Source organism: Pteropus alecto, unplaced genomic scaffold (genome assembly GCF_000325575.1).
Source record: "Pteropus alecto unplaced genomic scaffold, ASM32557v1 scaffold23, whole genome shotgun sequence".
NCBI lineage: Eukaryota > Metazoa > Chordata > Mammalia > Chiroptera > Pteropodidae > Pteropus > Pteropus alecto.
Window position 1 is genome coordinate 408,642 of NW_006435837.1, and position 18,075 is coordinate 426,716.

The 18,075-nt window shown below is 41.2% G+C and overlaps 1 protein-coding gene across 2 annotated transcripts in view; it reads left to right on the plus strand.

Moving 5' to 3' along the window:
• Positions 1–16,987, plus strand: part of ACOT9 (acyl-CoA thioesterase 9) — a 27,156-nt gene extending 10,169 nt beyond the window's left edge. For both annotated transcript variants that reach the window (XM_006911606.3, XM_025046583.1), the window contains exons 5-16: positions 1,079–1,249; positions 1,503–1,540; positions 5,185–5,268; positions 5,661–5,764; positions 10,043–10,116; positions 12,141–12,208; positions 12,698–12,809; positions 12,971–13,061; positions 13,231–13,316; positions 13,923–14,010; positions 14,163–14,313; positions 14,769–16,987. In XM_006911606.3, coding sequence (XP_006911668.1) covers positions 1,079–1,249; positions 1,503–1,540; positions 5,185–5,268; positions 5,661–5,764; positions 10,043–10,116; positions 12,141–12,208; positions 12,698–12,809; positions 12,971–13,061; positions 13,231–13,316; positions 13,923–14,010; positions 14,163–14,313; positions 14,769–14,917 — 1,216 coding nt within the window. In that variant the 3' untranslated portion in view covers positions 14,918–16,987. The remainder of the gene's footprint in view (positions 1–1,078; positions 1,250–1,502; positions 1,541–5,184; positions 5,269–5,660; positions 5,765–10,042; positions 10,117–12,140; positions 12,209–12,697; positions 12,810–12,970; positions 13,062–13,230; positions 13,317–13,922; positions 14,011–14,162; positions 14,314–14,768) is intronic.
• The last annotated feature ends 1,088 nt before the right edge of the window (positions 16,988–18,075 follow it).

Here is an 18,075-nt window from a genome sequence, read left to right on the forward strand (position 1 = left end):
GATTATAGGTATGACACTCTAGCATACATCTTCAATAATAAATACATTTGTAACAAAATGAGCAGTAGTATATCTCCAACAAATGAGACATTCTGTTATGTAGTGAAATCCATAGTAATTCCCTAATAGTATATTACTCCTCCATATTCAGAATTCCTCAACTGTTCCTTGGATGTCTTCTATAGCTTTGTTTTTAAAAAACATCAAGATCCAATAAAGAATTGCCTATTACATTCAGTGGTTACGACTCTTTAGTCTCCCCTAATCTACCTAATCTAGAATAATATCTTTTTTTTAAATCCCCATGAGCTTGCCTTTAAAGAGGTCAAGCCATTTGTCTTGAATGGTTCACATTCTGCATTTACCTGGTGCCATTTAACTTGTTCCTATATCCCATATATTTTTTTGTAGGCTAAATCTTTTTGGCAGTAATAAATACTTTGTAAGTGAAGCTTGGGAAGACATCTGAATTAATGATATTGTCAACATTTTAGTTCCCTATCCCCTTGTCTCTCTCTTCTTCTTAATCATCTCTTCTTTTTATTTATTTTCTGCCTCCTCACATTCTCTTCCTTTTTACCTTCTGCTCTGCCTTCCATACTTCTTTGGATATACTCCATTATTCCTCCTCTGTCTCTCTTTCCTGAAATTGAAGGCAGAGAGAGAGAGAGAGCTGGGGCACAGAGAATACGAGAACCATCCAGGTGAGAAATGGGAATATGGAGTTCAGTGGCCATGTCGTTCTTTATCCCATATATATACTGTTGTGTCCATCTTTGTATTTTTAATTTGATTTCAAATGTTCTATTATTCGAATGTACTTTTTCATGAGAGTGAATATATGATTCACTTGGGTATGTCACTTAATAAATGTTTTTCCTATTTACTCTAAGAAATTTTAACAGAAGTTTTTAATTCCTTCGAATGGCAGGTGGAAAGGGAGGGAAGGAAGGGGAGATAAGGTAGGTCCAGACCTTCTCTTTCCTCCTTTGAGGGTGTCTGAGTGGCCCATATGTCACTGGAATTGCAGGGTGGCACTGCTCCAGTGTTTCATGAGGCTTTCATCCTTTCTTCTCAGAGATCATGTGAAAATAATGGAGGAAAGAAAATCGCTTCATAGATTTTTGGCTAAGTCACAGAATGGACTGCCACCTAGGAGAATGAAAGACAGTTATATCGAAGTTCTCTTGCCTTTGGGCAGTCAGCCTGAATTACGAGAGAAATATTTGACTGTTCAAAACACCGTAAGGTAACGCAGCACTATTTTTATTTGTATTGTTTGTTTTTATTTTCTTTCTTTCCTTTATTGCAGCTTTGAGATAAAATTCACACATCATACCATTCGCCTATTTAAAGTGTGCAATTCTGTGGTTTTCAGTATATTCAGAGTTGTGCAACCATCATCACAATTAATTTTAGAATATTTTCATCACCCCAAAGTGTATTTTTTTTTTAAAGGTAATCATGATTTTTATGTAATCCCACTTTTCTTTATTTCACAGATTTGGCAGGATTCTTGAGGATCTTGACAGCTTGGGAGGTACTGGTATTATTTTAGTATTTCTAAGTAGAACTCACAGCTATCCATTGAATCTTATGGCTAGAAAGGCCTTCTTTATTCTTTAACTTGCACACATGAGGATATTCTAAAAAAGCAGAAAAAGAAGGGCATCTGCTACCTCATGTCATAATTTTTTCCCCCAAAATGTAGCTTCCTATTCAACAGTTATAATATGATTAATCCTTCTTTCTAATAACTTCAGAAGCCTTAAACTTATAGAAAAGTTGCAAATAAGCGCAAAGAAGTGTTCTTCCCTGAATGATGTGAGAATATGTTGCTGACATGCACATCACCCCCAAATATTTTTATGTCTATTGCCTACAAACAAGGACATTCTCCTACATAACCACAATATAACCATCAAATGAGGAAATAACACTGAGACATTAGACTGTTCAGTCCTCAGACCCCATTCAACTTTTGCTAATGGGCCTTTATAGCAGAAAGATCCAGTTCTGAACCACACGTTGTATTTAGTTGTGTCAGGAATAGTGCCTCCGTCTTCCTGACTTTCATGACCTTGACACTTTTGAAGGTCAAAGGCCAGTTCTTTTGGGAAATTTCTCTCAGTTTGGGTTTGTTCGCTGCTTCCCCAATTTTAGATTCAGGATGTGCATCTTTGGCAGGATTGTCACAGAAGGGATACTGTATTCTTATCACATCTTATCAAGTGGTGCATAATTCTAATTTGTCCTATTACTTTGATGTTAACTTTGATTTCTTGATGAAGGTGGTGTCTCCCAGGCTTCTTCACTGTAAAGTTACTCATTTTCCCTTTGTAACTAAGTACCTTGTAGGGAGATGCTTTGAGACCTTATAAGTATCCATTCCTCACCAGACTGTCAGTTTATTACTTTAAAATCTATAGGACACAGGGATTCCTATTTTATTGAATGAGTTATAATCTGTTACTGTCATCTGTTTTGATTCTCGAATTGTCCCAGGACTGTCCCAGTCTGTTGAAGCAGACTTCTGTGTTTTTTTGATGTGTCCCCATTATTCTTTGAGCACTTCCTCACTTTCTGACACAGCAAGATGTTCTAGGCGCATTTGTACTTTCCCTGCCCCAGACCTAGAATCAGCCAAACCTCTAAGGAGCCCTGCTTCTTTTTAATGGACAATGATATTTAGAAACCAAGATCTGGGTGCTGGGAGCGGTCGTTGCTGCTGGGGTGTGACTGCTCCCACACCCTTTCAGTGGACAAGCTGGGGAATATCTGCACATCCACATACATTTACCTCTGTGTTTATCTATCTGTTTGTTTGTGAAAACCATGGGCTCGCACTGATAGTTCCAGTTCAACACCACAGGTTTATTCTTATTTCCTCCCTTTTTATATTTGTAATTCCATTGTCCGACTGGCTCCATTATCCTTAGTACATTTACTTACCACCCCTAATACATGCTACCCCTAGCCGCTCACGGATGCTCCCCTCACCTCTCTGGGGTTCTACCCCATGCCATGCCAGGTCCCCTTCTGCAGGTCACCCTCCTCATTGTGCCCAAGCTGCACCATGCTGCGCTGTCGCTCTTGTTGCCTCTCTGCAAGTCTTCCTGACCCCACTAGGGCTTCAGCACCTCACCCTGGGCCACCCTGCTTGCTCCTAAAATACAGACATAAGGCTATTGTTAGAGTTATACTTAGCTGCTTTTTTCTTCAGATTAAATAAATCTGCTTAAAAATTCTTACTTGCCTTTACAGAAAATTACACGCATACGTGCGCGTGCACACACACACACACACACACACACACACACACACACACACACACACACTCTCTGTCTCTCTCTCTCTCTCTCTCTCTCAAATATTTGACTTTGATTTACTTAGGTGTCCCTAAATACACAAACTCCTCTGCCATTACCCTGTTTTTCCCCCATTTCTTGCTGTTAATGGCCAATCCCTTTCACCTGTTCACTTGATTATATTTCATTTCAAGAAACTTGCCTTATCATACATTCTTTCTCCCTAATATCTTAGGCCTTTTCTCACCTTTTCTTTTCCCTAAATTTAAAAACATATTTACGTTTCTTCCATCTTAAAATGAAAAATAGGTAAAGGACCCTTCTTTTATAACACTTTCAAATGGTCTTTCTTCCTCACTTCAGAGCTACCTTTCTGGAAAGAACTGGAAGAAATCACTTGCTCTCACTGCCTCTGTACTCTGACCTCCTGTTATTTCCCAACCTTGCCATGTTATATCTTTTGCCCCTCATGCCGTTGAACTGCTATGCCAAGCTCTCCACTGGCTCACATATCGCGTGACCTGCTGACTGCTTTTCAGGACTTAACTTGGCCCCTTTGCGACTCCTGATACTGTCAGACTCATCCTTGGGCTTTGGTGCCATTTCCTTCTGCCTCTCTAGTTGCCCCTTCCTAGTATCTTGAATAGGCTCCTCTTTCTCTATGGATCATCCCTTAAATGCCAGTTATCCCTAGGGTTTTATGTTCTGCCCTTTTTTTGTTATCTGTACATTCTCTAGAAATAATCTAATTTACTCCTTGTGCTTCAGTTGCTATCAGTATGTAGAATGCTTAGGAAGGTCCATTTCCTGGCCTGCTTTTCTGAGTTGCAGACCAGTTTGTCCTCCTGCTTGCTGGACGTCTTCATTTAGATGAGCCATAGGTTTCTTGAATTCAACATGTTGAAAACAGCCCATTCTGCTCTTCCTGCATTCCCTTTTTCGGCAAACATGTACCACCTTCACTCATGCAAGCTCGAAACCTGGGCGTAGTGAAGTCTTGTCAAGTCTCCCTTCTTATTAGCTCTTGGATCTTTTCTCTTCATTTCCACTAATATTGCCATAGGCCAGATGCATATGGTGTCTGGGTGCCACTAAGGCTTTTAAATGGAGCTTTTTGCTTTTAGCCTCTCATTCGCCCAGTATATCCTTTAGCAGGTGCATGCAGAGAAGGATTTATTCTCACTCAAGAAATCTTGTTTGAGCACAGACCCAGTTCTGAGGTTGATTGTACAAATTTGAATGAATCATGGGGTATGCAGGGAGGCCGCTAAACACAGAAGTATAATACAACTTTGAAGGAGTTGGTATTTGTAATGTGCATTAGAATCGTGCTTGGCACATAGAAATGCTTGTTAAAATACGGAAAATAGTTTTTAAAAACCCCTAAATGTGGGAAGTATACAGATGACCCGCAGGGTGGTGTAGGAGCTGAGGGTGTTATGACGAAGACGGGATAACCGAGCAAAATAATTGCTTCACGATTAGGAAAGAGTCAGGAGGAAAACAGGTAGCCAAGTCCTTGTCATTTGTTTCTCTTTTCTGAAGATGTTTGGGTGCTGTCAGACTCAGTGCTGGAATCTTTTGCTGATTTAGGCACTGTGTCTCTGCGGAGTAGTGACAAGCCAGCCGCATGGTGGGTTTCGGCTTTGGGCTTCAGTTTCCTCACCAGTTCTAAAATTGAGCAGGCTGTCAGATTACAGGATTCCCAAACCTCTTCAATTTGTAAGTCTCGGGTCCTAGGATAAGACCAGTTGGAACATGGGAGATTGGGTCTTCAAAACAAGATAAGACTTTTTGTGAATTTCAGGGAGTAGATTATGAATGTTGAGAATAATTTTGCTTTTCCTTTATTTGGTTCTCTTCTGTTTTCCTACAGTTCTTATTTGCTACATGCACACCAAAATTCATTCAGCTAAGATGTCTCCTTTATCTATAGTTACAGCCCTGGTGGACAGGATTGGTAAGTGGTATTATTTTCTATGCATACTTAGAATTCTTAGTAATTACAAGATATTATTGAGGTAAGAGGAAATATTTTCCTTTTCTGGGGAAAATTTTATGTATATATGCATATGAAAATGTCTAGAGTGCTATATATATACCAAGATATTTATTATAATTATCTTTAGGTGGAAGTGTTTTGCATGGTTCCAGTTTTATTTTTTATATTCTTCGCATTGTCTACCTTTTTCAAAAAGATATAACAAAATTTTTTTGTATGTCAAAAAAGTCCTTTTTAGTTTCGAAGGAAAGACGTAGTAGAATTTGCCAAAATTTCAGATGAAATTGTTCATTTACAGTACAGAAAATTTGGGGTGTGGTTCCGACTCAGATTGATTTTCTGTTTTGCAGACATGCGTAAGAAGAGCCTAAGCCCAGAACAGGACATCAAGTTCAGTGGCCATGTTAGTTGGGCGGGGAAGACATCCATGGAAGTGAAGATGAACATGTTCCAGGTGTGTTTGTTTTCAAAGATTGACCCCTTGTTCCAGTATAACCTGCTACTCTCCGTGAAAGCAACTCTTATTTACCTGTCTGTCCACAGACAGGTATATAGCTCACTTCTTCTAGAAAAACTTACAGATGGTGTGGTATTAAAATCTTCCTCCCGGACAAAGACTGGCACATTATTTGGCGTTTATGTTTACTGTTTATTACTTTCAAATCACATACGGCTCCATATTAAGGTGTTTGTTGCTAATTTTGCCCCAGAGAATTTCACAGAAGTCTGAGTTATGTTAGGTATGAATGGGATTAGTCACTTAGTTTCCTGGGGCTGCTGTAACAGAGTACCACAAACCAGGTGGCTTAATACAACAGAAATGAATTGCCTCAGTTTGAAGACTAGAAGTCCAAAATTAAGGTCTCAGCAGGACCATGCTCCCTCTAAAATCTGTAGGAGAGAATCCTTCCTCGCTCCTTCCTAGCTTCTGGTGGTTTGCTGCCAATCTTTGGCGTTCCTTGGCTTGCAGCTCTAACACTTCAGTTTCTGCCTCCATCGTCACATGGCATTTTCCCCTTGTGTGTCTGTGTCTTCACATCTCTTTTTATGAAGACATCGATAATACTGGATTAGGGGCCCACCTTCCTCCAGTATGGCTTCATCTTAACTGATTATATCTGCGACAAGCTTATTTCGAAATCAAGTCAGCTTCACAGGTACTGAGAGTTAGGACTTCAGCACATCTTTTTGGGGACACAGTGTAACCCAGAAGAGTCATTTAGACTATTACAGAAGTTAGGAGTAGCTCCTTTAATGAACAAAATACAGAATAGCTGTTATAAAGAAATGAAGAAATTTGACAAGAAAAAGTACCTCAAGGAGGATAATAGCACAGAAATCAAATAATTCAGAGTATGTCCAAGATTTCATTATGAAAACTTATTTAAGAATGACCTATTCAGTTGTGCCAGAATATTCAGTACATCTGTTATTAGATACATTTTTTTCTGTTACGGAATTATGAAGCATTTCACCTTTTGGAAAAAGTCTGAAGCTTGCTCTGCGGTAATTAAAGTTATTTGTCAAAATCGGTAGTTTTTTTATTTGATGATATATGTAAGCAGTTGGATTCTTTAACTCCCATGTTGCTGTAGCTGACAGGAATACTGTTTTTAAAACAAAACAGCAAAGTTGGAGATGCTGCTATGATTTGTCCATATTCTTTTTTAATCTTCATGGTCGATTCCTGGACTGCTTGGTGCCACACACAGCAGATTCCTGGCATAGGACCAGCTTTCTAGGGAATCTTGGCAATTTGAATCTTGGACAAGTAGGTCCAAGAGGAAAAGAAATACAGGAATTGTTGAGAGGAAAGAGCCGATGAAAATCAATGTCAGGCAAGTACAAATGTTTGTTTTAAATTTGCATTTCTCATTGGCCATTTTGCCTAATAACTTATACTTGAGTGGTCCTTTCCAATCCAGAGAGGGAGTTTGGGGGTTGGCGCTCTGCCTCTGGTTTGGGTGCGCACAGGTTCAAATCCCAGCTCTGTTGCTTAGTAGCCGTGCGACTGCGGGTAAATCACTTACCGTCTCTGAACCTCTGTTTTCTCAAGTGCAACATGGAAACAGTACCCCATTATATGGTGCAATAAGGGCAAAATGAAAAACAACCCACCCATGTGAAGTAGTTGGTACGTTGCCTGTCGCACAGTAACCACTAATCAGATGTTGGAATAATGTTAATTTATTACCGTTACTATGGAGATGGTCCCAAATCTCTATTCTGGGCTTGACCCTTCAGACCTACCTTTCCAAGTACCTGTTATATCCCTTGGCCCACATGTGCCCTTGCTACCTCCAGTCCAGTGTGTTTCAAACTGAGTGTATCAGCTTCCTTTTTAATCCTGATCTTCCTCTAGTTTCCCCTTTGGCAACCTCCTGGTTCCCCAGCTCCAAACCTTTGTGATCGCTGTAGGTTTTCCATTTCCTGTGTAGCCTTTGCTGAGTCTTCAAGTTCATTACCCTCAGCAGCTCACCAGAGTCCTTTCTTCCCCTTCCCGTTGGCCCTGTGTTTCCTTCAAGCCCTCACTGCCTTTTGTGTGAGTACCTAAACTATCCTTAGTCTGCTTGCCTCTAGCCTGCTCTCTCTCCATTAATTTTACATATTTTTGCCAGCTAGATCTTCCAAAGCCAACCTTAAATCACATCACTCCCCTTTCCCCAACACCTTCAGTGACCATTATCTGTGGCTTTAAGTCTGAACTCCTTAGACTAGTTAGGATCCAAGGTGCTCCGTAAATTAGCTCCAACCCACCTTTCCACCTGTATTCCCGCCGACATCATTTATATGCCTTCTTAGAGCTCATTGCCAGATGCTTGGAGCATCATAAGAGTAGGCGGTTGTTCATCTTTGCATTCCCGATGCTCGGCACTAGTAGGTGTTGATGATAATAAACCATAATTTAAACAGTAAGTGAGTAGATGAGTATCATAGCTTACGCTTTTTCCTTTGCTTGAAATCCTTGTGTTCTGGCTCTGTTTATCCACATTCCACCTGTGCTTCCCGGCCACTCCATGCTCAAATCCTTCCCCGGTCCCCCCTCCTCACAGTACCGGTTCCTCCCCATGGCACCTTCCTCAGCACCCCTTCTCTGACCTGCCAACCTCTGCTCCGCAGAGCTGCTTACGAACACGCTTTCCCTTCTGCTGGGCTGTCTGCTCTTCAACAACAGGGTCTGGGTGTGAGTTACTGAGCCCATTCAACATTCACTTAGCAGCCATTTATGGCTGAGTACCTGTTCTGTGCTAGGTATGCAGCTGTGAGCAAGACACAGCTCCCTTCTCTTGGAGTTTACATTCTAGTAGTTCTCAATAATGACCTGCCTCTGTCATACATCAGGCAGTGACTGATCGGGTGGCTGTCATCTGCCAGTCTTTGTGCTAAGTGCTTAGGCTACCAATGTGAATGAAAGTGCTCTTTGTCCTCAGGGAGCCCGTGGTGCAGTAGGGAGGCCGCCACACAAATAAATGATTGTTATATAGTATGTTAAGTGTTAGACAGTATTTCTCAACAGAGACACTGTTGGCATTGTGTGTGGGAAAATTCTTTGTTCTGCAGGACTGTCCCCTGCATTGTGATTGTTTAGCTCCTTGCTTACCCCAACTCCACTAGTCACGTCCCCCAAACCATGTGACAACCCAGACCAGCTCTACATATTTCCAAATGCCCCTACAGGGGTGGTATCCACCTCTCTTGAGAACCTCTCAGTATAAGTCAGGAGAGGACTTTGTTTCCATTTAGCTGGCAAACAAAGGAGGGAACAGTGAGCTCAGTGTGGGGAGTAGGGATGGGGCAGGGGCGGGGAGGGGTGTGTTGAGGAATGCAGCCATGAGGAAGGCATCGGACAGGCAGGGAGGGGAGGCGACAGCATGGTCCATTCCAGGACCTCCCATTTAGGGTGGCTATGGAGAACGGTGCGGGAGGGAGTGTTTGGAGAACTGGAGAGGAATTTGAGCTCTGTGGCGAGGGCTTCATATATAAGACCAATAGGCTTAGACCAGATGCTGGAAGAAAGTCGAGGGAGAAGGCGATAGGGCCTGAACAGGTAGTATTGATGAGGAAGGAACTGACTGTACCCCAGGTTATGATATGACTGTCCTGGGAGTACAGACTTCTAGGAGATAAAGAAACACCTTAAAACCTCAAAGACTTGTGCATTATAAATACTTAGCTTAATCCACAGAATTATCACTGATCTCACCCCCTCTTGGGAGCCCCTGGACTCAGCTAGGGAAACACAAACATGCGCTGGTAGTTGGCACACCAAAGTTCCCTGGAAATAGTCATGTTGTGGGAGCGGTGGGAGGGCCACCTGGCTCTGTATGCCGTTGTGAGGACAGGTAGGCCCGAAGAAAGCCAGGATTCTGCATGATGCAGGACGGTGAAATGATGATACAGAAGGTCCCTCTGTGACCCTAGCCCTTGGATCTCAGTCACGCACAGCTCCAGAACCCGTCATTCGTGTCCTTCCCAGCACCCCTCACAGGGCACTGGTGGGGATTTGGGGGATCTTTTCCTTGCCAGCCCACAGGCTCCTTGGTCATGCTGCCACTCCCACCCAGTGCCTGGTTCTGTGCCTGGCAGCTCAGCAGCTGGTGGTTATTGAATGCACTTTTCCTTTTCTAATTTCTGCCTTTCTCAAAGTGTGTGTGCTACCTATTAGAACCGTAGTGGGTCTTCCCAGGAAATGCGTTTCTTACATCTGCGCTTTCTTTCCTCTGTTCTCTAGTTACATGGCAATGAATTTTGTCCTGTTTTGGAGGCAACATTTGTAATGGTGGCTCGTGACTCTGAAAATAAAGGGTAATTGTTGTTTTTTCCTAATTCCTTATTTTGAATAATTTCAAAGATACATAAAACTGGACAGAAGAATGTAACAAATGTTTGTGTACTCATCACCTAGACTTAAGAATTTTAACATTTTTGCCATAGTTGCTTCATCTTTTTTTAAGTATATTATTTTCTTTATAGTATTTTAAAGCAAATTCCAGACATAATGACATTTCACCTCTAAATAATTAAGTGTAGGCTTCTCTTTAAAAATGAGGATATTTTCTTGAGTAACTACATAACCATTAGCATGTTTTAACAAAAATGCTAGGAAATCCTTACTATATCCTAATAGTTCTTATTGTTTTTCTCAAATACCTTTTTAATGATTTGTTCAAGTTAGGATTCAAACGAGGTCCACATATTACATTTGATTTTTTGACTCTTAAGCCTGTTTTTTTTTTTTTTTTTTGTTAGTGGCTTTCTTGAGATACAATTAATATATACAATTCATGCATTGAAAGTGTACCATTTAATGGCTTTTAGTGTATTCACAGAGTTCTACGGTCTATTAAGGCTGTTTTATACCAGAATAGTTGTGTGTCACCACGTTGTAAGGCCATATTGATTCTTCTATACAATGTCCAGCTGTCTAGATTGATCTTGTCGCTTCCTCATGGTATATATCTTTTGGACTTGTTTCTCTACCTCGGGTATTTTTTGTAAACTGAAGTTAGATCTAAAGCCTTGATTAGATTCTCGATCAACATATTTGGTGACAGCACTTCATAGGTAATGCTATCTACGTATCTGATGTCTCATATTGCTTCACATCAGGAGGTATAGATTATCCCACTCACAGGGATGCTAAAATTGATGAATGAGTTCAAGTAGTAACATACTGATCTTGCCACTGTCAAGTCCAGTTAATCTGTTTATGATCAGCAATGATCTACAGGATGTAGTGCAATGCAGGGTACATCCAAAGTATACTTTGTCATCTGCACATAGCTAGGTCCCCATCAGTCTTTCTCCAGGGATCTTAATGTCCACTGATGATCATTGCTTTAATCATGCAGGGGTGTAAAGCGATCCTCAAATTCTGTCATTCCTTCGACGTTAGCTGGCGTTCTGTAAAGAAGACATTTCCCTTATCAACTAGGGCAAGTTCCTCTCTGAGCTGATGTATTTCAATTTTCTAAGCTGCCATTTTTCAGTTCTTTTGTTTCCATTGTTGTTTCATCAAACTTTTGGATTCTACCACGGTGAAATATTATCTTCCTTTTCACTCAGTTTTTTATTTACACAAATTTGTCACCTACAGAAAAGTAGAATAATGTATTGAATATCCATACCCTTCACTTAAATTCACCAATTAACATTTTACCACCAGCTTTATTTTCCCACCCTCTGTATAAATACACACACACATACACATTTTCCCCCTGATTCATTTAAAAGTAAGTTGAGACTATTACACCCAGAAGAAGTTCAGCATGTATCTCCTAAGAATAAGATAATTCTCCTACGTAACCTCAGTGTCTTTATTATATCCCAGATATTTAACAGTGATAGAATTATATGATCTAATATATGATCCATATTCAGACTTTGCCAGTTGTCTTCGAAATATCCTTTGTAGCTTCTTCCCCTGAATCGAGATCTGATCAAGGATCGTGTATTGCAGTTGGTTATCATGTTTCTTTAAAATAGTCCCTCTGCTATTTTCTGTCTCTTAAGACGTTGACATTTTTGAAAAGTCCGGGCCAGTTGTCTTGTAGAATGTTCTACAACCTATTTTGACTGTTCCCTCATGATTCGGGTCAGGTGAAACATTTTGGCAAACGGCCATGTCCTTTTCATAATGTGAACTTTCTGGTGTACAGGTAAGGCTGTAACCAGAAGCCTCTCCTAGTTGTTCCACGTTCTTGTGTGAAGCCGTCAGTAAGTGTTACCCAAAACGAACAGCAAAGACTTTAAAACTAGCGGGTAGTTGTTCATCTTCCATTCTTATTAGATGATGGCACATTTTAACTGTACTCTTTCCTTCTCTTTAGGCCGGCATTTGTAAACCCACTCATCCCTGAAGGCCCTGAGGAAGAAGAGCTCTTTAGAAAAGGAGAATGTATATTAATTTGTTTATAATAAGATAAACTTTAAAGAGCACATTGTACTGTAGAGGAGATTATGTAGGAGTATATATGGACTTCATATACCAGTCAGGTGTCTTAATAATGCCAAGGATTCACTGAAATTAAAAATACCTTATTTTTTGTTCTGTGGAGTCCATATTTTGAACAATTTTATCAATCAACCAATATTTATTAATTGAAGTCATTTTTAATGAAATGAGAAATGTATCTTAATGAAATAACTGCTGGTCAGGGCGCTAGGTCAGGATAGTTATAAGTGGTTTCACACTGAGTGGATACGACTTCCATGTGGAAGCAGAGAATCACCAACAGTTTTATGTGGGATGTATGTGTAAGTTCCAGCGAGCTTTTTGCTCTCCGGGAATACTGCTTTTGTAGGATGCAGGGTAGCCCAGTTCAGGAACCCCAATGTGTAGTGTGACTCTCCTGATTGTGGCTCTTTCTATTGTCCCACGTTCCAGTGAACAAGGGGAGAAGGGTCGCCTTCAGCTCCATGTCGTTACTGAAAATGGCTCCCAGTGCTGAGGAGAAGACGACTATACATGACATGTTTCTTAGCACGCTGGATTCGAAGTAAGTGAGGCTGGTGAGAGTCCATGTTGGGAAAGCCTTTAAACCTTGGACTTCTCCAGAACCAAGCTTGCCTGAACGTATTGGGATTATTTGCAAATAGTTTACTTTTCAGCAGCCGAACCATGTCCTTAACAGGCTTTACTGACTCTCCCTTTGCACAGGACTGCAAGTTTTCGAAGTCGAGTTTTGCCCTCTAATGCAGTGTGGATGGAGAATTCAAAGCTGAAGAGCTTGGAAATCTGCCACCCTCAGGTATTGTAATTTGGTGAAAAATATAAATAGAATAACTTGAATTCGTGATACTCATCTACAATTTGACACCTTTAAATTTGCCTCCATTTCTATGGCATTGATTCCTTTGTTTTGTATATGAGGGTGGCCATGAGTTTGTATTTGTTAATATTAATTTTATATCCTGTAGGAGAGGAACATTTTCAATCGGATCTTTGGCGGTTTCCTCATGAGGAAAGCATATGAACTTGCATGGGCTACTGCTTGTAACTTTGGGTGAGTTAGATTTAAGGTCGTCTTAACTTTTGAGAAGCGATTTATGCTACCGCACCCGAATGAAACATTATAGAGCAGTATGGAAGTGCTGGGGAATACGTTGTGTTTTAAAAGAAATACCACACTGATACCGGTTGGGTTCGATCTTCATTTTAGGACTGTAGCTCCGACTAGGTAAGTTAGTACATTACAGGCATACCTCGTTTTATTGCGATTTGAGTTATTGCACTTCACAGATGTTGCGTTTTTTTTTTTTTTTTTTACAAATTGAAGGCAGGATCCTCCACCAGCAAAAAGATTATGACTCACTTTATTTCAATGCTTACTTTACTGTATGGTGTAGAACTGAACCCGCAGTATTTCTGAGGTACACCTGTAAAGACCTGAGAAAAGGAGGTGATGATATGCTGAAGGGAAAAGATAGAGTGATTTTGGCATAGATCTGATCCCATTGGCGTCTCTTACTATTCCTCACTGGTATGGTTATTTCTCCTTCTCTAGGTTTATTCTTTAATCATTTAAATTCTGTTTCAGCTCATTGTTAGGGAAAAAAATAGAGATCATCTGAATTTTGCAGTTGACCCCAAATTCTGCCTTCCCCAATAGTGGTTCCCGACCGTTTATAGTAGCAGTGGATGATATCATGTTTCAGAAACCTGTCGAAGTTGGATCGTTGCTGTTTCTTTCTTCCCAGGTAGGTGTGCGACAAGATAAAATACAATTTTTTATCATTTGGGCCTGAAAGAGAAGCGTTTATATCCTAAAGCCACTGCATCTCTTATGACTGCTTTGTTCCCCCTTCCCAATGAGATTGACTGACTGACTGTCATGTCTCTAATCTCTTAGGTTTGCTTTACTCAAGACAATTACATTCAAGTCAGAGTACATAGTGAAGTGGCCTCTCTGCACGATAAAGAGCATACGACCACCAATATCTTTCATTACACGTTCATGTCAGAGAAAGATGTGCCCTTGGTTTTCCCCAGAACATATGGAGGTAAGCAGCAGTGATGGTTAGTCGCTGACAACGGAGACAACTTTTAAAGAGATTTTTCTCCTTTTAAATTGTCATTGAAAATTAGGAGTTAACTGATGCCTGTTAACTTGAGAGCATATCTTTAGGAGATGGTGCTTTCGAGTTTCTGCAGCCCCAGGACACCTCATGGCCCGCAGATGGCCGTGGCTGCTCTGCCTACGTGGCTGTTGTCTGTAGGATGGGTGCCAGCTGCATGCAGGCACTGGTGGTCAAAGACCGGTCTGGCCAAAGGAAAGGGGTGAGAGTAGAGGCCCGTTCCCTTGGGAACCTTGCACACCCTCTGGTTCGACAGTGCTCGTCTGGCACCAGTTCTGCATTCTTGTCGCTGTCCCAGTGTCCTTGAGTAGCCTTGTGCTCGTATCATGGTTTTCTGAGGTGCTGCAAGTTTTTCCATGGTTCTCTCTCTTGTGTTTCAGAGTCCATGTTGTATTTAGATGGGCAGCGGCATTTTAACTCCATGGATTTACCGATGACCCCGAAAAAGGACTACCCGTGGAGCCCCGGGGAAACTGCGCTTGTTGGAGACCAGCAGTCCTCGGAGACACAGTGCCCAGGGAAAGCCTGAGCACTTGTATCGGTTTTAGTGTTTATTCTCATCTTCCATAGCGAAAAACAATGTATTCAGCTTTTAGGATGATCAGAAAAGCAAAACGAATAGAGCAGCTGGGTAGGCAGAGGGAGAGAGAGTTATTAAATAATCAATACTTTGAAGACAATATGAATTGTGAACCCACCATGTTGCCTTCTGCCTGCTAAAGAAATTAGGGCAGATGGCTTTTTATGCCATTGGAAACATTCTTTTCTTATACATATCTCAAACTATCAATATATATGTGGCTTCCTTCTAAGGAGTTCGGAGGGCATTCTTTAAGCCTGACCTTTGCTGCTGTTCCCCTGCGCTGTCTACATCCCATCAACCCTACATGAGTCCTTTGCGTTTTGCCACCCTCCACTTCCCAGCTTTTGTTACAGAGGGTCGATGGAAAGTTGTGGTGAAGGGATTTGCTGAAAGATGTAGCATTCAGAAAGATTTGTGGGAAGCTTTAGATCTAAAGCCATACCAAGTGGAGGTGTTCGGAGATGATCCGGGTGAGGAAACACAGGACCGTGTGTTCATTCTTTCACTCGCCAGACAACTCTTGAGCGCACTGCACTAGGAGCCGGGCAGGATGTATCATTAAAAAGCAAGAACAATAATAATAACAGCTGCTAATACTTACAGAACACTTCCTGTGTGCTAGGTAGGCCCAATCTTCAGCAGTCGACATGCATTAGCTCATTTATTTTTTTCCACCAGCACTTTGAGGTAGGTTCTGTAACCCTCTCACAGGGCTAGGTCACTCAGGAAACTGAAGCACAGAGAGGTTAAGTCACTTGCTCAAGGTCCCACCGCTAGTAAGTGGTGGTGCTGGGATTCAGAACCACACTGTGTGGGGCCAGGGTACTCTTGAACAGTACACCATACTATTTTCTGGGACTACAGCAAGGGAGGCCATACCTAGTATCACAGTGTCACCTAGGAACCCAAAGGCAGGTATTCCCATGAGTCTGCAGCCAAGACAGTTTCTTCCCTTGATGGAATGAGAAGTTGATCAAATTCAGAAGAGAAAGACGAGGCTGCATAGAAGAAAAAAGTCATGTCTGAAGGTGTGCCCAGGAAAGATTCAGTCTTTATGTGGGTTCTAAATTAGTGGTCACAAACTTGGCTTTGCCTCAGAATTAGTTGGAGTGCTTTTAAAGAAAATCATATTACTTTAGTATTTACTGAGATCACAGTTACCATGAACAGGCACTTCTGGCATAGTCGGTCATAGGCACAAACACGACTGCTGGGGAGGCGTGCCATGTGACTCCCGGAATCGGGCCTGTGTGGCACGATAGCTTGCTAGCATCAGGCCTCATCCCTACACAGGACTTACTACTACCGTCCCGAGCTTCGCCTGGCCCTTCAGCGCAGCATTTTACACATCTACCTGTAGACCCCTTGGGGCCTCAGAGGTGACTGACAGGAAGGGATGTGCCCTGGAGAGTGGCGTGAATGTTAAGTGGAGTCCAATAAAGAGACTTACTGCTTCCTTTTATACAGATTATACAAGTATACATTTATCCATTTATTGCTGTACATCAAAGCTTTTTCTAGAATTTTCCTTGCTATTATAAGCAGCATTGCAGTAAATATCCTAAGTAGCTAAAACATTTAATCCTTAAATTATTTCCTTAGGAAAATTGTAGAGAAGTGATGTCTATTAAAAATAGTATGCACATGTTGAATGTTTTGAATATGTATTTCACGTAACCCTCTAAAGCAGCTGCATGCATCACTTACTCATCAGCACTTTCCCTGAACTTTGCCACATTTTATCCTATTCTTTGAAAAACATCTTTCCCATTTTCCTAGGTGAAAAATGCCATTCATTGACTCTGAATTGTACTGACATGTACCTTTAAAAAAATTTCTCATTGTCTTTTTAGTTAAATTACTTGTTATAGTAATTTTGGATGTCAGAATATTAACCCTAAAGTCTGTTATCTACCAATAAAGATTTTTATGTTATAAGAACTAGAGATTTTAACACAAGACTTTAAGAAGATGAGATGAAGCAAACTATGAAGGAAATACAGTAGGTTCTAGATATTTATAGTGTTCTGTCTCTTTATCAAACTTTTTTTTTAAATTAAGTTTATTGGGGTAACATTGGTTAATACAATTACATAATTTTCAGGTGTACATTATAATTTGACATCTATATATTCTATTGTGTTTACCTCTTTATCGAACTTTTAACCGGTACCAGCACTGCTGTGTGTCTGTCACGGAACTTCCTCATGTCGGTTGGATGTGGTTTTATATCGAATAGTTCACGCTGAAATATCCCAATTTTACTTCATGCCTTTCTTACTAAGTTCTTAGTTTTTGCTAAGGTATTTCTTCAATGGGCAGTCTTCAAGGATGGTATCTTTATCACTGGTTTCTTTAGAAGAGTTCACTCTAGTAGGCTTTGCACTGTTGTGTGTGCCCATGTGATGCTGTGGAACCGTTTCTTGTGGGAACCCAAGTACCCTGTCTTTGTGTTCCCTTTGCTACCTGCATTCTCTATGATATGACCCATTTTCTGTCATCTCTTTGAATAGAGCCAGGAATTTGATCCTGAAGAACTCAAGTCCTTCTCCTAACCCCAGAGACTTCACCATTTTATTTTCAATGAGTTTGTGCAGACAGACCTTTTATCTAAAGCTATATTTGATTCTGTGGGATAGCTGGGCTCACCTGGGAGGCTCTTCTGCTTTATGTGGCATTGGCTGCGGTCCCTCAGGCAGCTGCGTTCAGCTGGGAGCTTGTCTGGGCTGGGAACATTTGATATGTCAGCTGGGGTGACTGGCATGGGTGGAGGCTGGTCAGGCCTCTCTAACAGGCTGGTTGGATTTGTATCATGCTGGCTCAAGGGCTCCAAGAGCAGCCAGACAGATTCTCAGGTCCTAACTGTGTCATCCTGCTTCTCAAAGGCATTTTTATGAAGGTAATGATCAGTGGTGTCATGGAAGTTATAAAGATGAGCACTGGGAAAAGGCTACCAGTTGGACGATTGAGAGATGCCAGTAAGAAAAAACGGTTTCAAAAAGTGATGGTGTCTAGGGCTGGATGGCAAGGGTGTGAGTCATTGCAAGTGCCCAGCTCTCTCTTCTAGGTACATTCCTTGTACACCTGCTGCTAGTGAGATGCTC